Genomic DNA, 24,503 nt, shown 5'->3' on the forward strand with positions numbered 1-24,503 from the left:
CATGTAAAAATTAATTTTATTGATGCCCTTGTTGAAGGTTTTGTTTGCACTGACCATGCTCACCTCAGCAGAATGCCACCTGCTATGGAATTCTTCAGCTGCACAGGAACTTGTAATCCCACAAGCAAGATGCCACTTGTGAAGTGTCCACCACATGCAAGGTGGAATGAATGCTATCCCTCGTTCAGGGTCACCCTGTTCTGTTCCTAAACATGAACTGCACATGCTGCACTCCACAGCCACACTTGTGTGGTCATGTGTGCACAGCAGCTTAGGGGCAATTCTGCTACCAAGAGGAAATACATTAAAAAATACAAAGAGCCTGTAACAGACAATATGAACAGTGCAAGAGCCTCTCATTTCCTATTTCTGCTGTACAGAGGGATGTACCACAGGCTGGAATGGGAAAAAGCAACAGCTCCTGAGGAAGAGATGATCCCAGTGAAAAATCTGGCAGAGGTTTGAATCCATCTGCACAGCACCTGACTGGTGCAGAAAGTGAAATGAGGTAGGACAGGAGGAACACTACAAAGGTACCAGGTCACAATTATCTCAAAGGAAGACGTCAGTGAGCAGGAAAACAGCACTATCAGCATCATTTGCAATAGGAAAGGAGAGGCAAAAAGAGGTTCCAACAAGTTACTAGGACAGTGGTTATCTTCATGTAGCCACAGCTTCAAATTCCATCAGTGCTGTCTCCACAGAAGTTCCCCTGTCTGTCTCTTCTGATTCCCCAAATAAGCTCAGAGAACTCCTACTTCAAACACTGATGCAATAATAGGAGAAGCAGAATTACATGGAGATACCACTGCCCATCAGTTACAAGATCTGAATGTATTTCAAGTCTGTATTCAGAGACTCAAGATCCTTGATGACCAGGATGCCTTATGAAATTCCTAGAGAAAAATACAATTCTTGCCTTCTTCCTTTTGTGGCACCATTCCCACTCTCAGGCTTTTCAACTTCCCATCCTGGGTAGAACAATCTACCCTTCCACTTGTTCCAGTCTTTTTGAGGCAGAACAGCCAAATGTTCTCCCTGCTGCAAGAGCTACACAGCTCTACACCCTGACACCCAGTGATACAGGAATGCAGATGCTGGATCATCACACTGGAGTTTGTGGAAATTCAACTTTGCAGCATGTACAACGGGATACAAGCCAAACAAAATACAGGGAAGAGGAGCTACAAAAGGCCATAAATCCCTAGAACTTCCTCTAAGACAGCAAAATAAAGGTGATACAAGCTTACATAGCTGACTCACTAATCCTAAGGGACCTGAGCAACTCTCTCATCTACTATTGTTCCAAATACTTCAGACTCGGGTAGGGATGAGGTGGTTTCAGGTCAACCTTACTTTTCCCTGCTTTCCAGCACTCTGAGCACTGGCTTTCCTCCTTTTGCTACTACAGACAAGGGAGCAACCCTAAACAGATGGATGGGACAAGAGGCTGCATCCAACAGCCAGGGACAGGGGAAGTAGGAGAAGTGCTCTTCCTCGCTGTCAGGAGCCTCTAGGTTCGGACTTGGAACTTGCCAGCCTTAGTCATGTATTTTATCCCCTTGAATGGTTTGTACTTCTCCCCATACATGTCCAGGCGATTCACCTTCAGTCCTAGAGGCAAACAAACACAGCATGAGACTGACTGCTGCCACAAACAAAGCTGACAGGGCTTGGGGATAAAGGACAGATCATACTGGTGAGGCAGAAAGCACAGGGAAAGTTTTAGCAAGCAGCAGACAGAATGGAGCAAAGCTTACAACTGCTAATTGTTAGAATCATACCCTTAATTTCTTAGAGGTCTGTAAGCACAAAATGCAAGGAAATGCAGGTAAGTTGTTTCACAGACCACTAGAAAGAACAAATCCATCTATCTGTAGTCAAGCAGACAATTTTTTGCTTGAAGAACATGTTTAAGGCAGAATGTACTTCAGAAGGTTTGAAAAATTACTTCAGCCACATGCAGAATGAGCACCAGCAGAGCAGAGAACATTCTGCTACTCCACCTCAGAGTCACTTACCAGATATAGCCAGCTGCTGAATTTTAAACTGCAGGTTAATGGTGGGGTTTTCATCTGGTTTCGATGTCCCAGCTTGCAGGCTCACGCTCCCCTTCAGACTTGGCAGTTTCTGGGGGTTTATTTTCCCAACATCCCATGACAGTAACTTTAAGGAGCAGAAAATGCAGCAGTGAAACTCAAATGCTGCACCTTGTAAAGAAGAGTCCCCTTCCAATGACAGCTTTTAATGTTTCTCTATGAAAAATGTCTTTTTGTTAGTATCTTGCCTTCCATATTGGCCAGACACAGGATGAAGGAGGGGATACCTCACTCCAAACCTTTGTCCTCCTCCTTTTCCATGAGGCTCCCCAAAAGCCTACCATGAATGCTATTTCCACTACTTGTGCTAAAGGCCACATGGGTAAACCCATCAGAAATAATGTTTGCAAGAAGAAAAAAAACAAAAAACTTACCTCCTCAGGTTCAAACAACAAAACCAGAACCAAACCAAACCAAACCAAAACCATTAACCAGTGTTTGCAAAACACCAACATGCAGCACTGGGCATGACAAGAAGATATGCAGATGTTTGGAAGCCATCCACCAGATTGATGTCCCATTATACAAGAGCAGTGCTTGGATTTTCTTCACACACCAAGCAGCCAGAACTACAATCCACTCAGACACCAAGGTGTTTGTTCTGGGGATTAAGAAAACCCTAGTATGAAATGTTCTCACCCCAAAATACTGCCTTCAGCAAAGCAGTGTTCATGGAGGTGTTCATGTAAGCATCAACAGGTTGACTGCATTTTCTGATTGATAAGAAAGATTTTTTTTTTTTTTAATTATCAAATTTCTCTCTTTCCTCTTACCTTTGTAACTGGATCAAAAGCATGTGTTCCCTGGGAGGGTGTGAGGGTCATATTTAAGACACTTTTTGGCATCTGGCTAGTGACCATCACTCCCTCTACAGTCTTCCCCATGGTCTGCTTTGGCCCCACTGTGATCTCAAACCGTCCCAGCGAGCTGCTGTCACGAAAACTGATGTTGTGCTTAACATAGACAGGAATTGCCACAAGGCTAGAATAAAGACACAAACAGAAAGTCCTTGTCAATCTCTTGTCTTCATATTTGCTTAAAAGAGAAGGAAATTCTACACTCATTTGTTTGAGCTAGGAGCAAAGTCAGGATTCCATTCTCACATCTAAATTACACTTTTTGTAATCAAGCTTGCTGTGTCCTGTTTTATCAGAAAAGGGAAGTAAATATAACAATAAAACAGGAGGCTTGACCAAAAGATGAGAAATAGTTTTGCATGTCACAGCCACGTTGACAAGCAGTTCCTGGCAGTGCAGCACCATTTGAACTTGCTGTTTATGCTTTTGGTTGCATTTGCCACTCCTTTTCACCTACTAGAGATAAATCTGACAAAGGTCTAGCAAAATTCTTTAGCAACTGCAACTCCAAGTAGTACTTGGCAAGCTGCTTCTAGAAAAGAGTGTAAACCTGGACAAGAACTCGTGGTTCCAATAGGAGAGATGTCAAAACCTAACAGGAGAACCAAACTCTATAAAGTTTTTTTAAACATATGAAATCAACAACTTGATTACTCCACACTAATTCTTTCACTATCTAGTTTGTTTATCTGCTAGCAGTCTGAAAAATGTTGGCTGGCCAGAAAGAAATTCCAGAATCAGTGCTCCAAACAAGGAGAAAACCTGTGATTTTAAAAAAAGAAAAATGCACCTCTACTTCACTTGGCTCAAAATACCACCTCATCTTTAAAAGTTCCTTCTTTTATCCTCTTCCTGGCCAGAAGGATCCAAATTTCAAAATGCACAGCACCAGACTCATCACCTACTTCTGAGCACTGACGTGGTAGGACAGCAGGCGGAAATTTCCGTCCGGAGGGATGAAGGAGAGGATTCTCTCTGACTCCCAGCGCTTAAAACGCACACATGGGTGGAAGCTGACGTCATCCAGGAGCCGAGGGTTCTGGAACAAAAACTCACCAGGTTTGTGAAGGCAGTACAGCTTAAAATTACTTAAAATGACCTTAAAATGACCTCCCCTTCTTAGCAATCCTCTCTCCATGAAGGGCCTGCCTTGACTATTTGAAGGTGTCCACGTTCAGACACGTCTGATGCTGTTAAATCCATGTGAAAGCAGTACTCAATAACCTCTATCCTTTCTTAGGATATTTTTAATCTATTTTAGAAAACTTAGTCACGTCACAGAATTACATTGGTGTCATAGTAGAGGTGGCCCTTCAGGATAGCTGCTTAAAGCACCAAAAACTTAGTCACAGCACAAATCACCTGTGCTTTTAAACAAATAATCTGAAAAAGCCTTTTTAGGCTCCAAGTTGCTGAAGTTCCTGATGTGTTCCCATTGTCATTTCCTTCTCTTTTTGTCCAGCACACCCAGATTCTGAGGTACTGGGGTCCATCTTAGCAGCAGGGCTGGGAAAACCCTTTCAAAATACTTAAGTAAAGATATATTCTTGAGCTTTACCATAAAGGAGAGGGTGAGGTCTGGCATGCCAGTCAGCTTGACACAAGCATCAATCACTCCTTGGATTTCAGCAGTGATAGTGGAACCTGTAACAATAAGGTAAACACAGGTGGTTTTGTGAACCTGATCCAAAAAATCCCAAAGTGGAAAAACTATGAATGAAAAGGAAGGAAATCTATATTCTTAATGAAATGCAATGGTTTATTTATGTTACCTGCTCAACATTTCTATCATTCCCAATGACTCCTCCAGAAGATTCATTCAGTTAAGAACCATGGACACCAACAATGTCCATTTTAATGGCCAATGGCAATAGTTCCCAATTCTAACAAGACTAAGAAGCACAAACACTAAAGAGAAAGTGCTATGCACAATTTTCACTCATCTTCTATTTTCCCAATACAGAATTGCTTAGGAGACCTCAGGAACAAAGACAAGTGAAAATCTTGGTGCAAATACAAGTTAGCATCATTCCAGAGCAAAAACAGGAACAGAGCTTCCCACACTTGGATGAAGATGCATCTGTTTCAAAATCTAACTCTCTCTTCAGCCACAAGTTATCCTATTGTTAACCAGGAGCAAGTTCCATACCTGATTTGTCAATGATTGCATCTATCTCCTCAATCACATCAAAATAGGCCTCATTGTTGGTATATTTTACACCAGTTCGTCTCCAAGGCACCACTGAGAGCTGTCCAGTGGGAAGCTGGTCACCCACATTAGTGCTTCCTGGAAAAAGAAAGGGAATCAACAACCACAATTTAGGCAATGCTGCAGAGCAAGTGCCTGGCTTTATTGAGCTTAATTATAATTAATCCCCAAGAACCTCTGTTTCTTTGCAGGAAAGCAATTACTCTCCAAAAATGTACATTTACACCCAGCTCTAAAACATAACACATAATGCATGGGAAAGTGTCTACACATGGGGATGACTTCATCCTGGAAGTCATGTCATGTCTGTAACTGAAAATGTAATCTGACATTTTTAGGTTAAAATAGCCCAAATCAGACCAAAACCAAAGTGCAGCTGGTGCTGACATCGGAAGGAACCTCAGAGCAAAGCACTAAAACATGACTCCCTAAACACACCTGTGCTGCATGAATGGCATGGGACAACATAAATTTTCCTCACCCACATCCTAATTTACTTGTGCAGGAATATTGCCCCCTGGACTCCCCAGTTTATCTTCTCGTTTCCCTGTACCTGTGATGGTGTTGACGACTGTTCGCAGAATTGTAGGAGGCTTTATCAGTTCCTTTAGAATGTTGGACTCTGTTGCCAATGGAAAGCCATTGTCCAGCATCTCCTCCAGCACCTCATAAACCACCACAACGTTGTCCTTGATTATCACCTCTGAACAGACACCGAAATAATCCTGTGCAGAAGAAAGAATCACTCAGTGATCTCTGCAAGAGAATCTTAGTGATCATTCAGTGCAGTGCTCTCCCACACAGGAATAAATTGAGCCTCTTCTTGGAGGAGGCAAAAAAACCACCAAAACTCCCTGTATAACTACAAGCACAGCAGACACACCACTCCCACAGACACATACTGTCCCAACTAATTCAGCATCTTTTAAAACTGAGCATTAATTTACTTACTGTCTTATCCTACATGAACTTCAAGCGTTTTACAGGAGAGAGCAAGTGCACGTGCACAAACACAAACCCGAGCTTCTAGTCACTTACAGCAATTAAAGAGATCAGGCATTTTGCATAAAGAATGAGTGCATGTATGCTGTGACAGCAGAGAAATCCTAGTTCTGCATTACAGACACTTTTTCAGACATACCAGATTTTAATATACATCTAAGCCAGTGACAACACACCCTCATAAAAAACAAGACCTAAGGGTCTGACACCATCCACTGCTGGCCCGAACGGCCAATCCACTCCCTAAAGTCAGAGGAACACAACTCAGAATGCAGTCTGAGTTACAGGTTCTGACTGACATCTCGGGAGCAGAAGCTCCCATGACTCGTTTGGCCAAGCACACACATTTCCTGTGCGCTGGCAAGATGCTGGTCACAAGACATTTCAAATCCAGACAACACAATCCTCTTGTTGGCAGGCGGAAGACAGACATCTTTGCCCTCTTCCTCAAGTGTTCAGAAGATGGCACAGAGGGAACACAGCCACTCTGGGGCAAATCCTGCAATGCACTGCTTTAGGAAGCTTCTGAGAAGCATCACCAGATGTAAAGGCACGGGTAGGTTGTCACTAATTGATTAAAGCACGTAGCTATGAATTGCAAAAGCTCCTTGTGAGAACAAGGCCAGCTCGGTATTAGTTCACAGCTCCCAGAGCAGATAAGGCTGCAAAACAGAAATACTGATTTATGAGAGGTTCATCCTGCGGGCGCAGCTAGATCCCAAATCCATCGTAATTCCCAGGCACTAAATTCCCAGCTACCGCAAGCCCTGCCTACATCCTCACAAACGCAGGATGAAAATTACGTGATAGGAAACAAAAAAAACCCAAAAAAACCCCAAGAGGTGCAAACCAGACGGGTTCTTTGCCGAGTCTCCAGCGCTCCCCAGGGTCCCACACCCCTCGGCCATACCTGGAACGTGTCCACGACGCGGTGCAGGAACTCGATGACGAAGAGCGGCGGCACCTCACTCTGGATGACGGCCACGAAGAAGATCTTGTGCCGGTAGACGCTGAGGAGGTAGTGGTGAGGCGTGGGGATCACCGGCGGCACGTTCTCCGCCTCCGAGGCCCGCTCCTGCGCCTCAAAGAAATAGTCACAGACGGAGCGGCTAACGACGCTCTTCCAGTGCTTCTCCAGGAAGATGTCCCCCGAGGCGTTGATGAGGAACAGGCTGTGGATCATGGCTGCGGCGGGGCCGGGCCGGGCCGGACCGGGCCGGGCCGGAGCGAAACCCCCGAGAGCGCTCCCGGACGGGCCCCGCCCCCGCCAGCCCCGCCCCCGGCAGGCCCCGCCCGCGGCGCGCGGGCAAACACGCCCCCACCCACTCGGGGGCGAGGTCTCCGCAGCGAGCGCTGCCATTGGGCGGCCCGCCCACACCCGCGCGTCCCATAGGCCGATGAGGCGCGCGGCTCGTGACGCAACAGCGCGGCGCGCTCCCGCCCCGTGACAATCCCGGCAGCGGGCGGACCGGGATCCAGGCGGGTACGGGATCGCGCCCGGCGGAGCCCCGCGTGTCGCTGTGTCCCGTGTCCCGTCCCGTTCCACATCTGACAAGGCAAGGAGCATCGCCCTCAGGCCCGGAGCTACGCAGGGCGGCCCCGCCAGGCGGCGCCATCGCGCCCCGGGGACGCCCCTCACGGAGGCCGGCGCGCGTTCCCCCCGGTTCGGCGGGGTGTTCACCCGCCCCGCCTGCTCCCCACCGGCGTTCGGGGCTCCCTTCTCTAGAGAGGGGACTACAGTGCATGAGATGAGGAAATAACCCGGCTTTTGCAGGGAGGAACAGCTAGGGAAACGTTTTTCACTATACTATTTTGCTGGTTCGTTCACCACGGAGTAACAGCCCAGAAAACATCCAGCTGGCGTGAAAAGAATTGTCATGCGAAATTTACCTACATTCTCTAGCAAATGATTCCTTTGCATAAGTAGAACTAGCGTTTCATGCTCATATAGCAGATCCCTGGACTTCTGAGTAAAACGTGCCATGACAATCTTCCTACTACACTGCTGGGAATACACAAAACCAATGGAAAAGCAGTGCTTTGTATCCCATAAAATAATCTGTCTGTATCCCATTAAATAATCTGTCTGTATCCCATTAAATAACCCGTCTGAGCACACAGCCTTTCTTATATGGGAGCCTCTTCTGGTACGGGAGGAAGGTTGGATTGTTACCCCAGCACAGAGAGGCTGAGGTCTGAGATTTCAGACCCAACTGTGATTTCAGGATGGTGGGTGTGAAAAACGCCAATCACTTGTTCTTAAAATTTTTAAAGTTTAATAGTACTAAAATGGTTATAAAAATAGTAATACAATTAGAGTAATAATAATTTGGATAACTTGAATTAGGACAATAGGAGACAGTAGAAACAAAGAGTTATGGACAGTCCAGTACCTTTTCCTGGGCAAAATAAGCCCGAAAAAGGACCCACGTTAACAGAGGATTAACCCTTAAAAGCAACAGCCTGTTGCATATTCATACACGATGCATAAATTCCATCCAAACACAGAATTCTGTCTGGGTAGTGTCAGCTTCTTCCTCTGAATCCTGCCGGCGTCCTCAGGGCTGAGTGAGGTGGGAAGAAGTTCATTTCTTCTGATAATGGAGCAATAAACTCTTCCTCTGAAAGATTTCCGTGTCCTGTGACTGCTATCTCAGTGCGAGTCCTTTCTTTAGGAAAAAAAACTATCCTACATAGCATACTTTCTATTTTAACATTTTGTTACAACCTAAAACCATATTTACCACACCACTTAAGAGAATTAATACAGCATCACCTTCTAACACAACGCATACAACATTCATCTTAATATTTGCGAAAAACCAATCATAAAGTAGTCATTTTTCACAGCGGGCAAACCTTTTTTAAGCGGCGTTATCCGCCTCTCCTCACGTCCCCTCATGGCCCGGCCCGGCCCGGCCGCTCCCCTCACGCGCCTCGGCCCCGCCCCTCCCCGCGCGCTCCCGCCCCCCCGCCCTCAGCGGCGCAGCCGCTGCCCCCTGGCGCCCCCTGGCGGCCGCCTGCGCCCCCCGCGCTGTTCCGTGGCCTCGCCACCCCCCTCCCCCCGCGGGCTGTTCCACCTCGCGCCCCCCCGCCCCCCGCCGCAGCGCGCCGGGCCCAAGATGGCCGCCGTGTCAGTTTCGGGCTTCGCTGCCGTCCGGCCTTCACCTCCCGGGACCCGGCGCTCGCGGCCCTCGGTAAGTAACGCTGGCGGAGCCGCGCCGGCTCGGGTGGTTGATGCCGAGGAAGTCGGGGACAGGCGGTTGGCGAGCTCCGTGGCCTGGGGAAGGGGAAGGCCCAGTTGGGCGCTCCAGGCTCGCGGCCTGTTCCGGCCCCGCCGCCGCTCTGCGCCAGGCCCGGCCCCGCCGTCCGCTCCCGCGGCGCTCGCCAGGCCCACGCCTCGGGGAGGTGGCGGCGGCCACGGCACGGCACGGGTGAGGCGGGCGGAGCGGACGGGGGTCGGCGAGCTGAGCTCCGATCAGTGTCTGGCGCGGGAGAGCGCGGCTGAGGCGGGCGCGGGCCTGGCCGTACCCGTGCGAGGAGCTGGCCGGGCCGCGCTGCCCGTGTCCGGGAGGACGGAGAGCTGCGTGCGGCCCGGCTGTCTGCCGCGGCTGCGGCCTGCTCCCCGCTTTTCCCGAATTGGCCGGTGCGAGTCTCCGTGCTGAGGCACCGCGCTCCTTGGGGCGCCTGGTGCGGGACCTACCCGCGGTAGGGATGGGGACGAGCGGTAGCAGGTGCAGGGGTCGCTTGTCACCCAGAGAGGCAGCGAGCAGTGACCCACCGGCGCTGGGACCGTCCCGGTGTCGCCCCAGCCTGGCTGGACGGTTGCATAACGCCCTGCGCACGGAGCTCGGCTGGGGAAGGGGGACGGAATCCTTCGGGCCTCGGGATCCAGGGGGCAGGGGCACCGCGGGAGCGCATCTCTGTTCTGAGAGGAGGGCAGGTGTCCGGGACCGTATTTCCCTTTGCATCTGTTGTTCGCAGAATAAAAGAACTCCAGGCAAGCACTGCATCTTTTCTGGTTTAAGCAGTCGTTCAGAGTCTTTCCAGTACTGGCCATGTGGAGCTCTGCTATTGAGTTTGATGTTTGTATGCAAATGTGTTCCGTGTGTTGATAAATTCTTCAGTACTTACTAGAAAGCAGAATACGATAACTCTGTTGCCAGCTTAGCTCTTGTCTAAAACTCCCCTTGTAGAAAATCATTATTTCTTGTGATAAATACTTTACAGATCCTTCTTGGTTAGTGTACTCCTGAAGCAGAACTTCAGCACAACAGACAGTTATCACACCCAGAAAAAAGCTATTTTAAAGATAACTAACTAAGGGCTCTAAAGTAGAGCCTCATACCCTTTCACCAGCATCATTAATGATTATTTAGGAGCAGTGTCATAAGCATTCCTTTTATGCTGTGTATGGTCACCTGTTACTCTGTCCTCAGGTGTTTTCAGTGGGCCTCATCAATACTGAAAATTATGTTGTATTTTTTCTGTGGCCTCTAAAAGTAGAGTATTAAATTGCAATCTCCAGCTGTGTTTCTTCACTTTTTTCCTTTATGGAACAACTGTCATAGCTTTTCTTCACAGATGGGAAACCCATGATTACACTCCTGAAAGACCTCTGAAAGTTTCTTGCTGTTTGCTCAAGAGTCTTAGTTATTCCTATTTTCTGTCAAAGTTTCAGGCAGTGTCTTCCATGTGTAAAAATTAAAAGAGCTGCTGCTCTTTTAAGATGTTTGTTGTGGTTTTCTTTTTTCCCCCAAATATTAATTTATGTAGTGCTCAGCAGTGATACAAGTCTTGGTATAGGCTAATGGATCAAAATGGAAAGGATACTTTTCTCTAGGTTGTAGGGGGTAATTTTAGTGCTAAAGTATGCTTTTATCAGTAGTGAAGATAAAATCTGAAGTATTACTTCAGTATTTCAGAAATGTAGTGGCTTAAAACTCTGCTGTGTGTTTAACAAATTAACATTGTCTGCTGCTTTTTTTTTCTTTTCTTCAAAACTGTTTTTTTAAAATATCTCTCTTGTTTTCTTCTAGGCCTAACATTAGAGCTCTTTTGGTTGTGAGACCAGAAGCTCAGGTGAGATAATGCTGAAATCTTCATATATTTGTGTAAAACTGTGAATTTTCTCTGTAATTTCTGTGAAGCTGTTACAGGATTTATTGGAAAGAGTATAGAAGTTTCTAATTGTTTTGTTTTCTTCTCTTCAGTGTGAAAACAAATAATGTTTGAGAAAGAAGGATTAATTCAGAACAGAAAACGTGTATGCTATGGTTAGCTGGTTCCCATCATTCGAGGATCTGTTTTCTCATCATTTGAAACTCGTTCAGCATCAGGATAAAGGATAACGACTCTATGGATATACAGAATTCTTCACCATGGTAAAACTCGCCAACCCGCTGTACACAGAGTGGATTTTGGAGGCAATCAAAAAGGTAAAGAAGCAAAAACAGCGACCTTCAGAGGAGAGGATATGCAATGCAGTGTCATCTTCGCACGGTTTGGACCGCAAAACTGTTCTGGAACAGTTAGAGTTGAGTGTTAAAGATGGAACTATTTTAAAAGTCTCCAACAAGGGTCTCAACTCCTACAAGGATCCTGATAATCCTGGGAGAATAGCACTTCCCAAGCCTCGGAACCATGGCAAGTTGGATGGTAAACCAAATGTGGACTGGAATAAACTTATTAAACGGGCAATTGAGGGCTTGGCTGAGTCTAGTGGCTCATCCTTGAAGAACATCGAGCGCTTTCTGAAAGGTCAGAAAGATGTGTCTGCATTATTTGGAGGTAGTGCTGCCTCCATTTTTCACCAGCAATTACGATTAGCTGTCAAACGTGCTGTTGGCCATGGTAGGCTCCTTAAGGATGGACCTCTGTACCAACTCAACACTAAAGCAACCACTAATGCTGATGGGAAGGAGAGTTTTGAGTCTCTTTCCTGTCTCCCTCCAGTGTGTCTCCTTCCCCATGAAAAGGATAAGGTAAGACAGAGTTTTTGTATGGTTGTTTTCTTGTGGTCGATGGAATGTGTCAATACAGAGTTGCAATTTGAGGCCAGTGATTTTGAATCTGGTATGTTAGAAGTTATTACTGTCTTTAGGATCTCATTGTATCCAATTTTCTAAACATGAGAGGAAATAGACTGTAATTTGTACCTTGGATCAGAGCATTGAATATGGGCTACTGTGGGAAATTTACAATGCTTCTGTGCAGTGGAACTGAAAGTATGGTAATAGGCTTGCTCTAGGTGTGTCAGTAAGCCTCCTCTTTGGAAGGGGAGATGGATTTGCACAGCAAACTTGAGATGACCTCTTACTTTCACATTTTTATTTGACTGCCATTTCTTCTTTCTCTTTGAATTCAGGTAATGTAGTGAGGGGCTGATAAGCAATTGCCACCTAATGCTGTCTTAGAGGCTTTCTTTATAATGGGCAAAGAACTTTCTGTTCCAGAACCTCTTTGTTGTGCAATAGGAAGAAACTTGGTCTAGTGAAGATTTTTAAGGTCCCTGCCCACCCAAACCATTCTATGATGTAGAGTATGGGGATCCTGGTAGGAGCACTCAGGGACTTCTGTACCCTCTGCCCCCTCCTCTCTCCCACATTTTAAATATATGTTCTTTATAAAAAACCAATTTTTCTGTTGCTTTCTCTTATTTTTTGTGGTTTTCCCCTCCTTTCTGCCATACTTCTGCATCCCTAAGGTCATTGATCCTCCCCTCTAACCTCAAGATGAAGGTGTTGGAGTGAAATTCATGCACAATCATAATCTTTTTATTCTATCTGTTACTGTGAATGCAGAGTAGAACAGAAGCTTGTCTTTGTTTACTGAAGATCAGTTTGTCAGTGGTTCATATATTTGTGCTACTTGTCTCTAGGACATCTAGAATGTGAAAATTATTCCTTTTTATCCTAAAAAGATACATTTTTCAGCAGAATGGGACATTTTTGGTTGTTACAAATATCCTGTTCAGAGATGAATTTTTTGGGTGTGTCCCACTCATGGTTTTTGAAGTCAGCTTCACTATCTGGTGAGAGATGCTTTAATGATCTATTAGGATTTGAAGATTTAAAACTGCTGTAGGAGTCTTCTTTATAAAGAAAATAAAATCTGCACAGCTGCTTTATCACCAGTAAAGTTTGTCTGAAGTTCTAATTTAACTGTGGGAGCTTTACTGTGGACACAGCACTTAACTTGTCAGTGTGTTGTGCTGTGGGCTGGCATAATGTAGGAAATATTACTATGCTGAAAATTCCAGTGTTCTTCTACAAATGTTTCCTGTGTAAATCCCCAACTTTATCCACAATGAAATCAGTATAGCTGTAAAATGTTATGAAAACTGGATATAAACCTGGCACAAGAGGGGACTGGGCTGAGAGTGTTGGTAGCAGTGGGTAATAGTGGCTGTGCATGTTATTAACACAGTATGTTTCACAGCCTACTCAGTCTTCTTGTGATGTGCTGAAACTCAGGAGCAGCTTGATATTCTTTGAGATTAATTGTTCCCTGTGCTGTTCTTAAAATGTTACAAATCAGAATGGTGAATGGTAGTATCAGCTACTATAAATACTGAATTTAGTCTGGGATTTTTGTCCCTCTGGAAAAATATGCATTTTGCAAGGTATTCTTTCAATAAGTTCTTCTGAGTTTTTGTGTCTCTGTGTGTCTGTGTTTAACCCTAGGTTCTGCTCTCTATGTACCATCTCTGTGCTAGGTAACTCAGGCAGAGTTTCCTGCTAGTCTGAAGTAATTTTGAAGATACAATGTTAAAACATGTGGGTTCTGCCAGCATTAATTGACTGGCACGTTGCTGGTGGCTCAGAGTTCCTGTTCTCCAGGATTTTTAAGACACTTTATTTTTTGGTTATGTTTTGTTCTTGGTTGGTTGCTTTTTTTCCATGCAGACAGTGCAATGACCTTCACTCTGCTGCTTTCTGTTAAATCTCAACCAGCTTTTGCAGGTGGAGATGACATACTGTGCTATAGTGATTTTCTTGATTTAGTGGGTTCTTGAGAGTGCTAAGGGATTCTTTCTCTTCTTTTTTTTCCTCTTTAACAGAATATACTTGGTACAGATTCTTTGGGAGTATTGTAACAATATTTCCCTTGATTCTTAGAAGAGTCTTGGCAGTAAAATGAACAAAAAAGTTCAACCTCCCACCAGCCTGCCAGTCCCCCAGACTGCTTCTCCCCAGTTTATGCACTGAGCATGACACCATATGGTCTGGAATTGCTCTTTGGATAGGCTGGGTCAGCTGTCCCAGCTGTGTCCCACCCCAGCATCCTGTGCCTGCCAGCCTCCTCACTGCAGATGGGGTGAGAAGCTAAAAAGTCCTTGACTTTGCTGTAAACACTGCTTGGCAGCACCTGAAACATCAGTGAGTTATCCAAAGTATTCTCATCCTACAAAACACAGCACCATAGCAGCTGCTAGGAGAAGAACAGGATCTCAGGAAAACCAGGACAGCTGTTCAATAGTTAAAATAGTATTACTACACTGTAATAATTACTTTGAGAGACTGCTACAACACACTAATATTTAATAATATTGAAGAGCAAGGAGCTCTTTCCTGGTACACCATCGTGAGGAACTTAAGCTGTAGTAAGTTGCAGGTCTTAAGGGTGGATGCCTTAAAGATAGCTTGCTCTGCTTTTGTTTTGTTGACAGAAAGAATCTTTGTAAAATCATTATTATTAAAAAAATTAATATATCAGCTAACTGAAGGAGATATCTTATCATATCAATAACATATCAGCTAACTGAAGGAGAAATGGAAATAATTGCTCTACGTGTTGGAAGTTCGCAGAGCATCTGAAATTTGATCTCAGGACAACAGTAGGACTGTGTCTTCCTCAATTAGAAGGAAAATACAGGTGTTATATTTGATATCCATTTGCACTGTCCTTGAAACTGTCTTTTATGTCAGTTAAAATTGTCTGTGGCTGCAGCAACCTTTAAGTAAATTATCTTAGTGTTATCCTGCAGTACAGGTGAGAGTTTAAAGCCAAAATTCAGGAAGTGCTTCCTGAAAAAAAAATGAGAGGAACTTCTGTGGCTGAAAAATAGGAGCAATATTTAAAACAGATTCCCTGTGCTGCTGTCTTGCATGTTCCCTATGGCATGTCTGTCTATTTCCTAGTTTTGTGTTGCTCTTTATATTTGTTGGTACTTATCAATCAGTTGAACTGTGGACTGTTATCCATGGAGCATCCTCAGGCTTTTCTTCCTCCCAAAAGTAGTTCTAGATCCCAGTGTGCACTCATAAACTCACACGAAGCCAAATTTTTTGTATCTTTTTAGAAAGTTCATATGAGGGCATTATAGTTGTTTTGAAGGCCTTTAAGCATACAATAACTATATTGTGCCTGTTTAAGTTAGTAATTGTTAATTCCATGTCTTAAATGAAACAACTGCCCAATTACTGTAAAGAGGTTATTTTTGGATTGATTTATGTGGGGTGGAGTACATAAATGATCTGCAGCTAGGACACTGTAATTACATATTGAGAGCTCACCCATCTCTCCAAGGGCACTGTTCAAGCTTAGGCTCTCAGCTGGAGGAGGATTAGGATTCACTCTCTTCCAGCTGCTTCTGGGGAAGAGAATTCTGTAGTTCTGTCTAAAAAAACCTTGTTGCTGATAACAGATGGCCTCCATCTGTACACTGTGTAACTCTGGAAACCCAAGTGTTAAAAAATTACTTTGAACTTTATTCACTCAATTAGTGAACAGGTGAAGTACTTGAAGTAATTGAGCAAATCTGAGCAGGTGCTGGGCACCTGTGGATGGATGTTATGAACTGATGCATTCAGTGTGGATTGGGGCTGAGTGGTACCAAGAGTGGTGCTGGCAGTGTCCAGAGTCTTGATAGCTTAGAGGCAAAGCTGGTCACTCTGGGAAGACATCAGATGTTATGAAAAGTGCATGTGTCAATGGGTACTACTGTGGAGGAAGTCTTTTTGACAGTGTTCTCTCCATTTTGGGCTCAAGGTGGTAAAGTTTAAAAAACTGAGTAGGATTGAACTTGTGTGGGTGTCCTGGGTAAACCACAAGCAGCAGCCTTGAATCAGGTTGAGATCTTTAATGTGCATGAAAGGCTCATTGACAGCTCCTTATCATGTTTATGGGGGGCCCTGCATTCTGTTAAATACTTTTTTTCATTTTCTAACTGAAGTATTTTCCATTCTTTTAGGGATGCTGCTAATCTTGAAGTAAAGCAGTATTTAAAGATAGAATAATTACCTCTGTGCACAGACATTACTTAGGTTTAAAAAAAAAAAAATCTTATCCCCAAAGTAACTTGCTATTTCTAGAAATTAAAGTCAATGTTGAAGTTCCTTATTTTTTGTGAACATCTAAGAATTGTAAATGCAAGGTTTTTGCAGTGAGAGGAATTAAGATTTCAGCTTGCTCTTGATTTGAGTAGTGTCTTTTTCTGTGGAAGTCTGTGACTTCTTAAAAATATCTTTTGATCTAAAATAGAGTACTATAATCATCTGTCACTCCCAAGACAGCATCCCATATTTTCTCAAAAATTATGAAGCTGGGACAAAGTGTAGGTGAGAGCTTACAGGATATAACTTTGGGTAAAGAAAACTTCAGTAACTTGAACTGCTAGGTTCCTGAATCAGTGTCAAGTGAAGGGAGTTTCTTTATACTGCAGAGAGGGAAATCTGAGCCTCTCTCTCCCCTCACTGCCTGAATTTGCTGTCAGGAAGTCTTGGCATGTGATTCTGATTGTGACTTAACAAATCTTGAGTAGTTTTAATCCTCTGATTAGAGAACTTGTTCATTCTAGGAAGGTTATTTAACAATTGACTGTCTAAGCATTTCCAGTTGACATTCTGTGAAGTTTTTACCATGTGCATATCTGGTAGTGAGATAATTTCTTTAGTTTGAATGTCAGCCCCAGATACTATTCACATTATTTTTGGCATTGATTTCCAGATATCAATAATCACTGCAGGAAATTCAGCCAGTATATACCTCATTAATATCCAAGCTATTGGCATTTGCACTTGACTCTACTCCTGTAGCAGCATTTCAGATTTTCTCTCCATTGTATTAGTCCTTCCTCAAACAGCAGCACTTATTTTAAATATTCTTTAATTTTTCTATTTAAATTACTCTATATGTTTCTCTTAAGAAGAGGTATCTATGTCATACTTGTTCCTTTCTTCTGTGTGCTATTTTGTCTTTTTTCCTTTACGTTTCTTTTAATGTAGTCTCATGTTTTAGGCCATCATTCTGCCATATAAATGTGCTTCTTCCTTACAAGTGAATTGGAGACAATATCCATTCTGATAGACAAGCATACGAGTTTGTGTTAATGGTAATAGCTTTTCTTGGGTGTATTAAAATATATTTAGCATTGTTTTCTTGACTAAAAACAGTATTTTAAAGGATTTCTATTTTTATTCTCAGTTGCTTTATTTTTTTCCTTCACTATACTGTCTGGAGGGAACATTAAGAGTTGTGATTTGGTAACTTCTATAGAAGAAGGGTTAGTTACCAACCATTGCTGCTACAAGTTGATATTATTTAATTGTATTTCCTAAAATCTGCAGTTTTCTCTCTATACAGCAAAAAAAAAGCCTGCAGATTTGTAAAATTACTCTTACAATATGAAGTTCATTGGTTCTGATTTTATTGAGGCATGGAACTGATCCAAAAGGCATGGAATCCAGGCTTTGTGATCCGTGCTCACTGAAACATGTTTCCTCATGTTTAAAATCATTTTTTTTCCCTGTGGTGTAGGTTGTACTTTCCCTCTGTCTTTTCTGGTTCATCTGCTCTTGCCAGGAGCTACAGCTTTTGAGGAAGACCTTTGCAACAGAATGGGCTATTTGAAGTGAGGAGTAATGATTTGTCACTTGCTTAAAAACAGACACACAAAAAAGCATTATCTGGTGTGAATTCTCAGAAGCCATCTACCCTTGCTTCTGGGGGGCTCACATTCAGAGGATCTTAAAGAGCAAAGCAAAAAAAAAAAGTTGGTGTGAGTGTTTGTGTTTCTTTGATGCTGATTTAAATTCAATACTCACTCGATTCCAACCACAGTGACTACCAGAAGCAAATTTGTGAAGATGGGACAAAGATAGTCCTGCTGTCTAGTGAGCCTCAGATTAAAACATTGAGAAATAAAGTGCTTTAACCTTACTGCAAGTGACCATTGTGACATTGTGGCTGCACACTTGACTGTGAGTTTTGAGGCGTTTCCTAACCTCACTTTTCCTAAATTAAGAAGGCTACAAAGCAGATGGGTTTGCCAGAAATGAGATTGTAAAATTACTACGCACACGTTTTTCCTTAGGCGCTTCTCTGTAGCTTCCTTTAGGAGAGTGTGCAGGCTGAGAATCTTTAAGGCACATTTGGTTTCTAGAAACCCTTTGTATAGTAACAACATGTGCAGAGAGGCTGGCAGGCTGTAAGACACTGTCAGTCCAATTTGTTCTGGCTCCCTCCCTCACTGAATCTGGTGACATCACACAGATAGATGTGCTTGCAAGCAAAACAGCAGAAGGAGTTGAATGTCTGCCAAAAATTTGCAGTATGAAACTGAGCTGCCTGTTTCCAGTCTTGTTTTCACTAATCTTTCATTGTGTGCTTGCATTTTTCACTTGCCAGGATGTTCTTTGCTGAACAAACACAGCAGCAGAGAAATCTCTCCATACTTAGCATAACAGTCTCACACAGAAGCTTTGGAAGAGTAGCCTGATGTCCACATTCAAAATTGTTCCAATTTAATTAATTACTCTAAAACATTCTGAATTCTAGTGGAGCCTTCCCCCAAACTGTAGATGTTTTGGGGTTTTTTTAAAATGTGGTAATGTGTTTGCTTGCAGCTTGCCAGGCTGGTAAATACAGGAAACATTGAAGCTGTGAAGGATAGTCTTTGATCTGGTTCTTCCAAACCTAGACAGTATTATTACATGCGGGCATCCAAATGTGAAGAACTGTGGGGGTGAACAGAGTATGCACAAATACTGGCTAAAACAGAAAAGAACTACTATCTTAGGCTACTGACTGTCTATAAAACTCTCTTGGATGAAATAAATTGTTCATGCACTTCCTGGAGAGGATCTGTGAAATAATTTTGTTTTTCCCATGAAAAATTGCATGAGTGTTAGAGCTTTCCTTTCAAAAGGTAGAAGGTAAAAGCAATCCCTGAAATCTTGATTCCACAGAAATTGAAACACTGATTGACCCTTCAAACACAAGGGTTTTTCCCCCAGTAAACCTGATCCTGGATCTGTCTGGCACCTAGAGGCCAGTCATGAACAGAAGGAGAGCAGTTTGTGTACAGTGGATCCCCTCTCTCTGTTAAAAGAGGATGGGGAATCCCTGCATAGCTGATTCCAGCTAATGTTGCTGTGGTGACTGTGGCTGCAAAGATACTGCCTGTGGGCACTGAAGATGCCAGCTTGCCCCTCCCACTTGGATATTAATGATTTTTATGCTTGGCATAACTATCTACAGTTGTCTTATTCTCTGTTTCTCAAAAGGAAAAAACTGCAATCCTTCAATTAATGAATCCTGTGAATATATTCCAAACTGAAGTAGTTTGCTGGGCAGGTGATTTATACTTCAGCATCATTTGGGATTTACCCAAAGGCTGATATAAATACTTGTATTCTAAATGAAGAATGTCAGGCTTTCATTCCTGTTGTGTGGCTTAATTTTGAAACAGCAAATTTCCAAGGTGTTCAGATTGTTTCCATCTAGTGGGTGCTTTAAGGACCAAACCTCAGACTGGAAGTGTCCTGTGTGTGCTGTGTCTGTACACTGAATTAAAGGCAGAGCTTTCAAATTTTCAGTTTCTGTATTCCAGTAGTATAAACAAACCTGATTCCTGCAAGAAACTTTGGCTTTGCAAACAGCTTTGACTTTGGCTTAGGCAGAGTGAAGGTGCTTGAAGTTGTTCTGGCATATTCTCCCATGCAATAATTAGCAGTGTGCACATATGTACCTGCAGAATAGATTCTGAAAAGCTGTGTTTGAAATCACTAACTGTAACTTGATACAGCAAAGAATGTTTCTCAAAACTTGCCATAATCTAAAATTATTCCCATCTCCAGTGTTTTAAATGTGATTTTAGCATGTTTTTATTGTATTATTAAGTTAAATTTTGTGTACATCTTTGCTATAGAAACTGTAATCTAATGCAGAATTGGATTAGAAAGAATTTGCTAGATAATGATATCCAGCACTTAATGTTAAATTAGGATATCCTTTTCACTCTTATTAATTGACCAAGTACCACTTTAAAACAAACTATTATTGCACTGGCTGCCTCTTTGATGAGGCTGTAGAATGTCAGTCCTTAAATTTAAAAAGGTCCTGCTTATTCCAGTCCAAACGTGTTGTTGGCTATTCCATATCTATTTCTTACTTTGCTAGTGCTGTGCCTCATCTGAAATACATCTTTTTTACTACACAATGCCTAACTCCCCCCATAACTTTTTCAGAGAGAGCACACCTTTTTATCTGCCTGTGATTGCTATATAGCATACTCACATAATTTTCTGCAGGAAGATTTTCTTTTAGTTTTTCATAACAGTGTTAACAGTTGCACAGTTTTTGTACTTTGGAGTACTAACTTCTATGCAGTTAGTGCTGTATTGAATGTGAGAACCAGATAAAATCTTTGAGACATGATGTGTATTCCATCACATTTCTGTGATTTATAAATGTCTGTGTATTACAGTTTGCTCCCTTGAGATACCCAATGCTCTTACTGTCTGTTTTCCTCACAGCCGGTTGCTGAACCAATTCCAATTTGCAGTTTCTGCCTTGGTACAAAAGAGCAAAATCGGGAGAAGAAACCTGAAGAGCTCATCTCTTGTGCTGACTGTGGCAACAGTGGTAGGTGACCATTCCCAGTTTCACCATGTTTCTCAGTTCAGTTATGAAGAATTATCTTTGGGTTCTTTTTGTATGTTTGCTTTCTAGAGCATTGGTTTGTGTTATAAGTAGGTAAAAATAGAAGCACCTAAAAATAGGAGTATCTGGATAGCCAAAATTCTGCATGGGAATACATAATTGATTAAATAGTCTCTACATGAGCTACCCATGGCCATTAACAGAAGTAGAATGATTTTACCAGTAACATATTCTCTTTTTTCTCTAGGTCATCCGTCCTGTTTGAAGTTCTCTCCAGAGCTGACCGTGCGAGTGAAGGCCTTGCGATGGCAGTGTATTGAATGCAAAACATGCAGTTCCTGTAGAGATCAAGGCAAAAATGCTGTAAGTGCAGTGAAGGATGGATTCAATAAAGTGGATACCAGCTTTGGGGGCTGTTATGTTAAACTACAAAATAAAATTATATTAGAGGCAAATATCTGCAGCTTTTATTTTAGTCTGATAATCTTTCTGAGATCTGTGAAATACTTTGAGTTGTCTGTAGTTGAAAAGTGAGTGCCTGCTCTCTGAAACGGTGACAGATGCATGGAGGGCTTGATGGTGATGCACATATAAAGAGAGATTATGTCTTCAACAGGATAACATGCTGTTTTGTGACTCCTGTGACCGTGGCTTTCACATGGAATGCTGTGATCCTCCTCTTACCAGGATGCCAAAAGGTGAGGACTTTGTGGTGAAAAGGATCATTTAAGATGGTGTTGGAAGAGATCAGTGGGCAGGCAGTGCTTCCACTTATTTGTTCCTCTTTTAGCTACATCTAGCTCATTTTTGTATGGAATTACCTTCCAGGTATTAGAAACCAAAGGGTCAGGACTTCACATCCAGTTTTTTTTCACTATCTCCTGTTTCCTGTGCGTTGCTCTCGGTGAAGGATTTTGAAAAAAGAAATTCTTGAGGTTTGAAGGAATAGAAGTGATCCCTACAGATTAAGTTGATCAGCTTTCATTTGCATGAATAGCCTTGTACAAAAGAAAGAGATGGCTCCTATGTTTTTGAAGTGGTGTCCATTTGGACAGTAGAATACTCTGGACAAATGAACTTCTCTTTCAGATTATCTCTGGAAGATTCTTCCTTGGCAGTTAGAAGAAAACTTTTGTGTATAAGATAGCTGGAAGTATAGTCATGGGATAATTAACCATTTAATTATGGTTTTCTGATGATGTACTGCCAATTAAGGAGACTTCCTTTGTGTTTGGGACTCTTTGGGAGCTGGGGAATATTAACAGGGCTTGAGTTTAGATTGTTGAAGCATACCCACAATTCTTCTTAAGTGTACATGTGATGATCAGTGCCTTTGGTCTGTGGACTGTATTTCTCCCTTTTTTCCTATGTAGATGTCTTTGCATTCACTGATGGAGATTTGTGTCTTACAGGTATGTGGATATGTCAAATATGTCGACCACGGAAGAAAGGAAGGAAACTTTTACAGAAGAAAGCAGCACAGATAAAAAGACGCTATGCTAACCCAATAGGACGTCCTAAAAACAGGTTAAAGAATCAAAACACAACGTAAGTCTCTACAAGGAGGAGTAAGATGTGAAATTCTGTAGGACAGGGGGTATTTCTAGAGTCTCTAGTCTACTTTGTGAGAAGTTTTCTTGTACAACTAAGAGCTGTTCATTAGAGATTATCTGAAAAGGGCTGTGAAAGACCAGAAGTAACTTTAGTGCTTCTTTTGGCCAAGATTTTTTGACTCTTTGTAGTAATTCACTATTTATTTTTGAAGTATTCTTTATAGACAAATTTTGCTGTTTGTCTAATCTCTTCTGCTGGATGGCTTCCATTTCAATAGAGTTTTAAAGTTTAAAGTCTTAAAGATTGCAGCTGTTTTCAGCTAAGGTGACCATCAGTGGTATAGGCTCTTAGCTAATAGGCACATCCTTTGTGTATTAACTTTCTGTGGAATTTTTACAACAATTTCCTATCAGTACAAAAACTATGGCAAATGACAAGTGTAAATGTTTAATGATTGCATAAATTGAAGCCTTCTGTGCAATTTATTTGTTCTGGTTACTGATTTCAAAATCTAATCTATTGTTTATACTCAATTAGTTTGACATAATGTTCAGTGTAGAGAAAAATAGTACAGCACCTTCTGCTGAGATGTTTAAATCCTGGCTCCTCTAGGGTGCAGACTTGATGACTCCCATATTATTAAATTCTTCAGCTTATATTCTGTGTGGTTGATAAATAAGTAGAGAAGATGGTAGGCCACCTTACCATATCTTTGGATTATATCTTTCCCTTTCTCATCCTTCAGATCAAAAGGTCCTTTCAGCAAAGTTCGCACTGGTCCCGGTCGGGGTCGGAAGCGTAAGATGACTCTGTCCAGCCAGTCAGCATCATCAGAAGGAGGATACCTGGAACAGACAGATGTCTTGGACTTCTGCAGAGATGGCAGCAACACCTTGAAGTTTAACAAGAAAACCAAAGGGCTTATAGATGGCCTTACTAAATTCTTCACTCCTTCCCCCGATGGACGAAAAGCTCGAGGAGAAGTGGTTGACTATTCTCAGCAGTACAGGATCAGGAAAAAGGGTACCAGGAAATCTAGCACTTCAGAATGGCCCACAGGTAAAGATTTTTCACCCTGCCAATGTAAGTATCCTGTATACCAAGCAAATGTTCAAAGGCTAGGGTGTTGAACTGACTGGAATTGTTAGAGGCAGGAAACTTTGAGGTGAAAGTTAACACTGGAATGCACTTACCTTTGGTGCATTGAGGTAGAATACAAGCTGGAAAAAGGAAGTGATCCTAGAGACTTTAGCCTCTTTATATAAGGTGTTATGAGGGGTTAAATGATTACAGTGAGGTAGAATGCCCATTGGTAAGGAGGCATTTGCAGACAGCCTAGGAAATGGGCTAAATAATGTCACATTTGAAAGAAATAATGTAGGCAGTGGTTCATAAAAATTAAGAGCAGCAAGGTAGAAGTATGAAATGGAAAATAGATAACTAAAACCAGTCTGACAGACCCAAGAGTTTCCAATCTATGGATGCATGCAAATGTTCCTTAATTTTCTCAGCCATAAAGGAGCCTGTTTGTGCAGCTTGACATCTTCTTGCTGAAAACTATCCCTTCCCTTTGGAATGCAGTTCTGCTTTCCTTGTTTTTTTTGTTTTTCTACCTTAAGGAATTATCTGTGCCTGGACCTTTATTTAATTTCAGTATTTGGATATTTACAGTTTTGTTGGATGCTCCTGAATTGTTCCTAAGCAGGCATTGGGAAATATTCCACAATAAAATACTATGTTTAAGCTTTAGAATAGTTACCTGCATTAAGCTGGCAGGTGCTGGAAGAGCAGCAATGTGACATAATGCTTTGGGAGTGAGGTGAAGTGTCTGGAGGGTTTTGTTGGGTTTTTTGTTTAGGTTTGTTTGTTTGTTTTTGTTGAAGGGCTATTTCTAAG

General features: G+C 42.7%; 2 protein-coding genes across 2 annotated transcripts in view; one reads left to right on the top strand and one right to left on the bottom strand.

Moving 5' to 3' along the window:
- Positions 1–3: 3 nt before the first annotated feature.
- On the bottom strand, positions 4–7,426 carry AP3M2 (adaptor related protein complex 3 subunit mu 2). The gene is made up of 8 exons (XM_084221824.1): positions 7,078–7,426; positions 5,719–5,890; positions 5,106–5,243; positions 4,515–4,600; positions 3,862–3,995; positions 2,873–3,080; positions 2,022–2,166; positions 4–1,614 (listed from the first exon to the last, which is right to left on the bottom strand). Exons 1-8 carry the CDS (start codon positions 7,348–7,350, stop codon positions 1,514–1,516), a joined length of 1,257 nt encoding a protein of 418 aa, XP_084077950.1. The 5' UTR covers positions 7,351–7,426; the 3' UTR covers positions 4–1,513.
- Positions 7,427–9,275: 1,849 nt separating this feature from the next.
- Positions 9,276–24,503, top strand: part of KAT6A (lysine acetyltransferase 6A) — a 31,186-nt gene continuing 15,958 nt past the window's right edge. Inside the window, exons 1-8 of the mRNA XM_084221959.1 lie at positions 9,276–9,364; positions 11,207–11,249; positions 11,381–12,151; positions 20,927–21,035; positions 21,301–21,416; positions 21,670–21,751; positions 22,466–22,601; positions 23,353–23,666. Coding sequence (XP_084078085.1) covers positions 11,549–12,151; positions 20,927–21,035; positions 21,301–21,416; positions 21,670–21,751; positions 22,466–22,601; positions 23,353–23,666 — 1,360 coding nt within the window. The 5' untranslated portion in view covers positions 9,276–9,364; positions 11,207–11,249; positions 11,381–11,548. The remainder of the gene's footprint in view (positions 9,365–11,206; positions 11,250–11,380; positions 12,152–20,926; positions 21,036–21,300; positions 21,417–21,669; positions 21,752–22,465; positions 22,602–23,352; positions 23,667–24,503) is intronic.

Source organism: Fringilla coelebs (genome assembly GCF_963513975.1).
Source record: "Fringilla coelebs genome assembly, chromosome: 26".
NCBI classification, from domain to species: domain Eukaryota; kingdom Metazoa; phylum Chordata; class Aves; order Passeriformes; family Fringillidae; genus Fringilla; species Fringilla coelebs.

What these genes read in the sequence shown, in the direction of transcription:
- AP3M2 (XM_084221824.1), bottom strand. Translation starts at nt 7,350, where the DNA reads ATGATCCACAGCCTGTTCCTCATCAACGCCTCGGGGGACATCTTCCTG. An exon ending in TGCAATCATTGACAAATCAG is followed by an intron (nt 4,601 to 5,105) that starts GTATGGAACTTG and finishes TTATTGTTACAG; the next exon opens with GTTCCACTATCACTGCTGAA. An exon ending in CTTTTGATCCAGTTACAAAG is followed by an intron (nt 2,167 to 2,872) that starts GTAAGAGGAAAG and finishes TGCTCCTTAAAG; the next exon opens with TTACTGTCATGGGATGTTGG.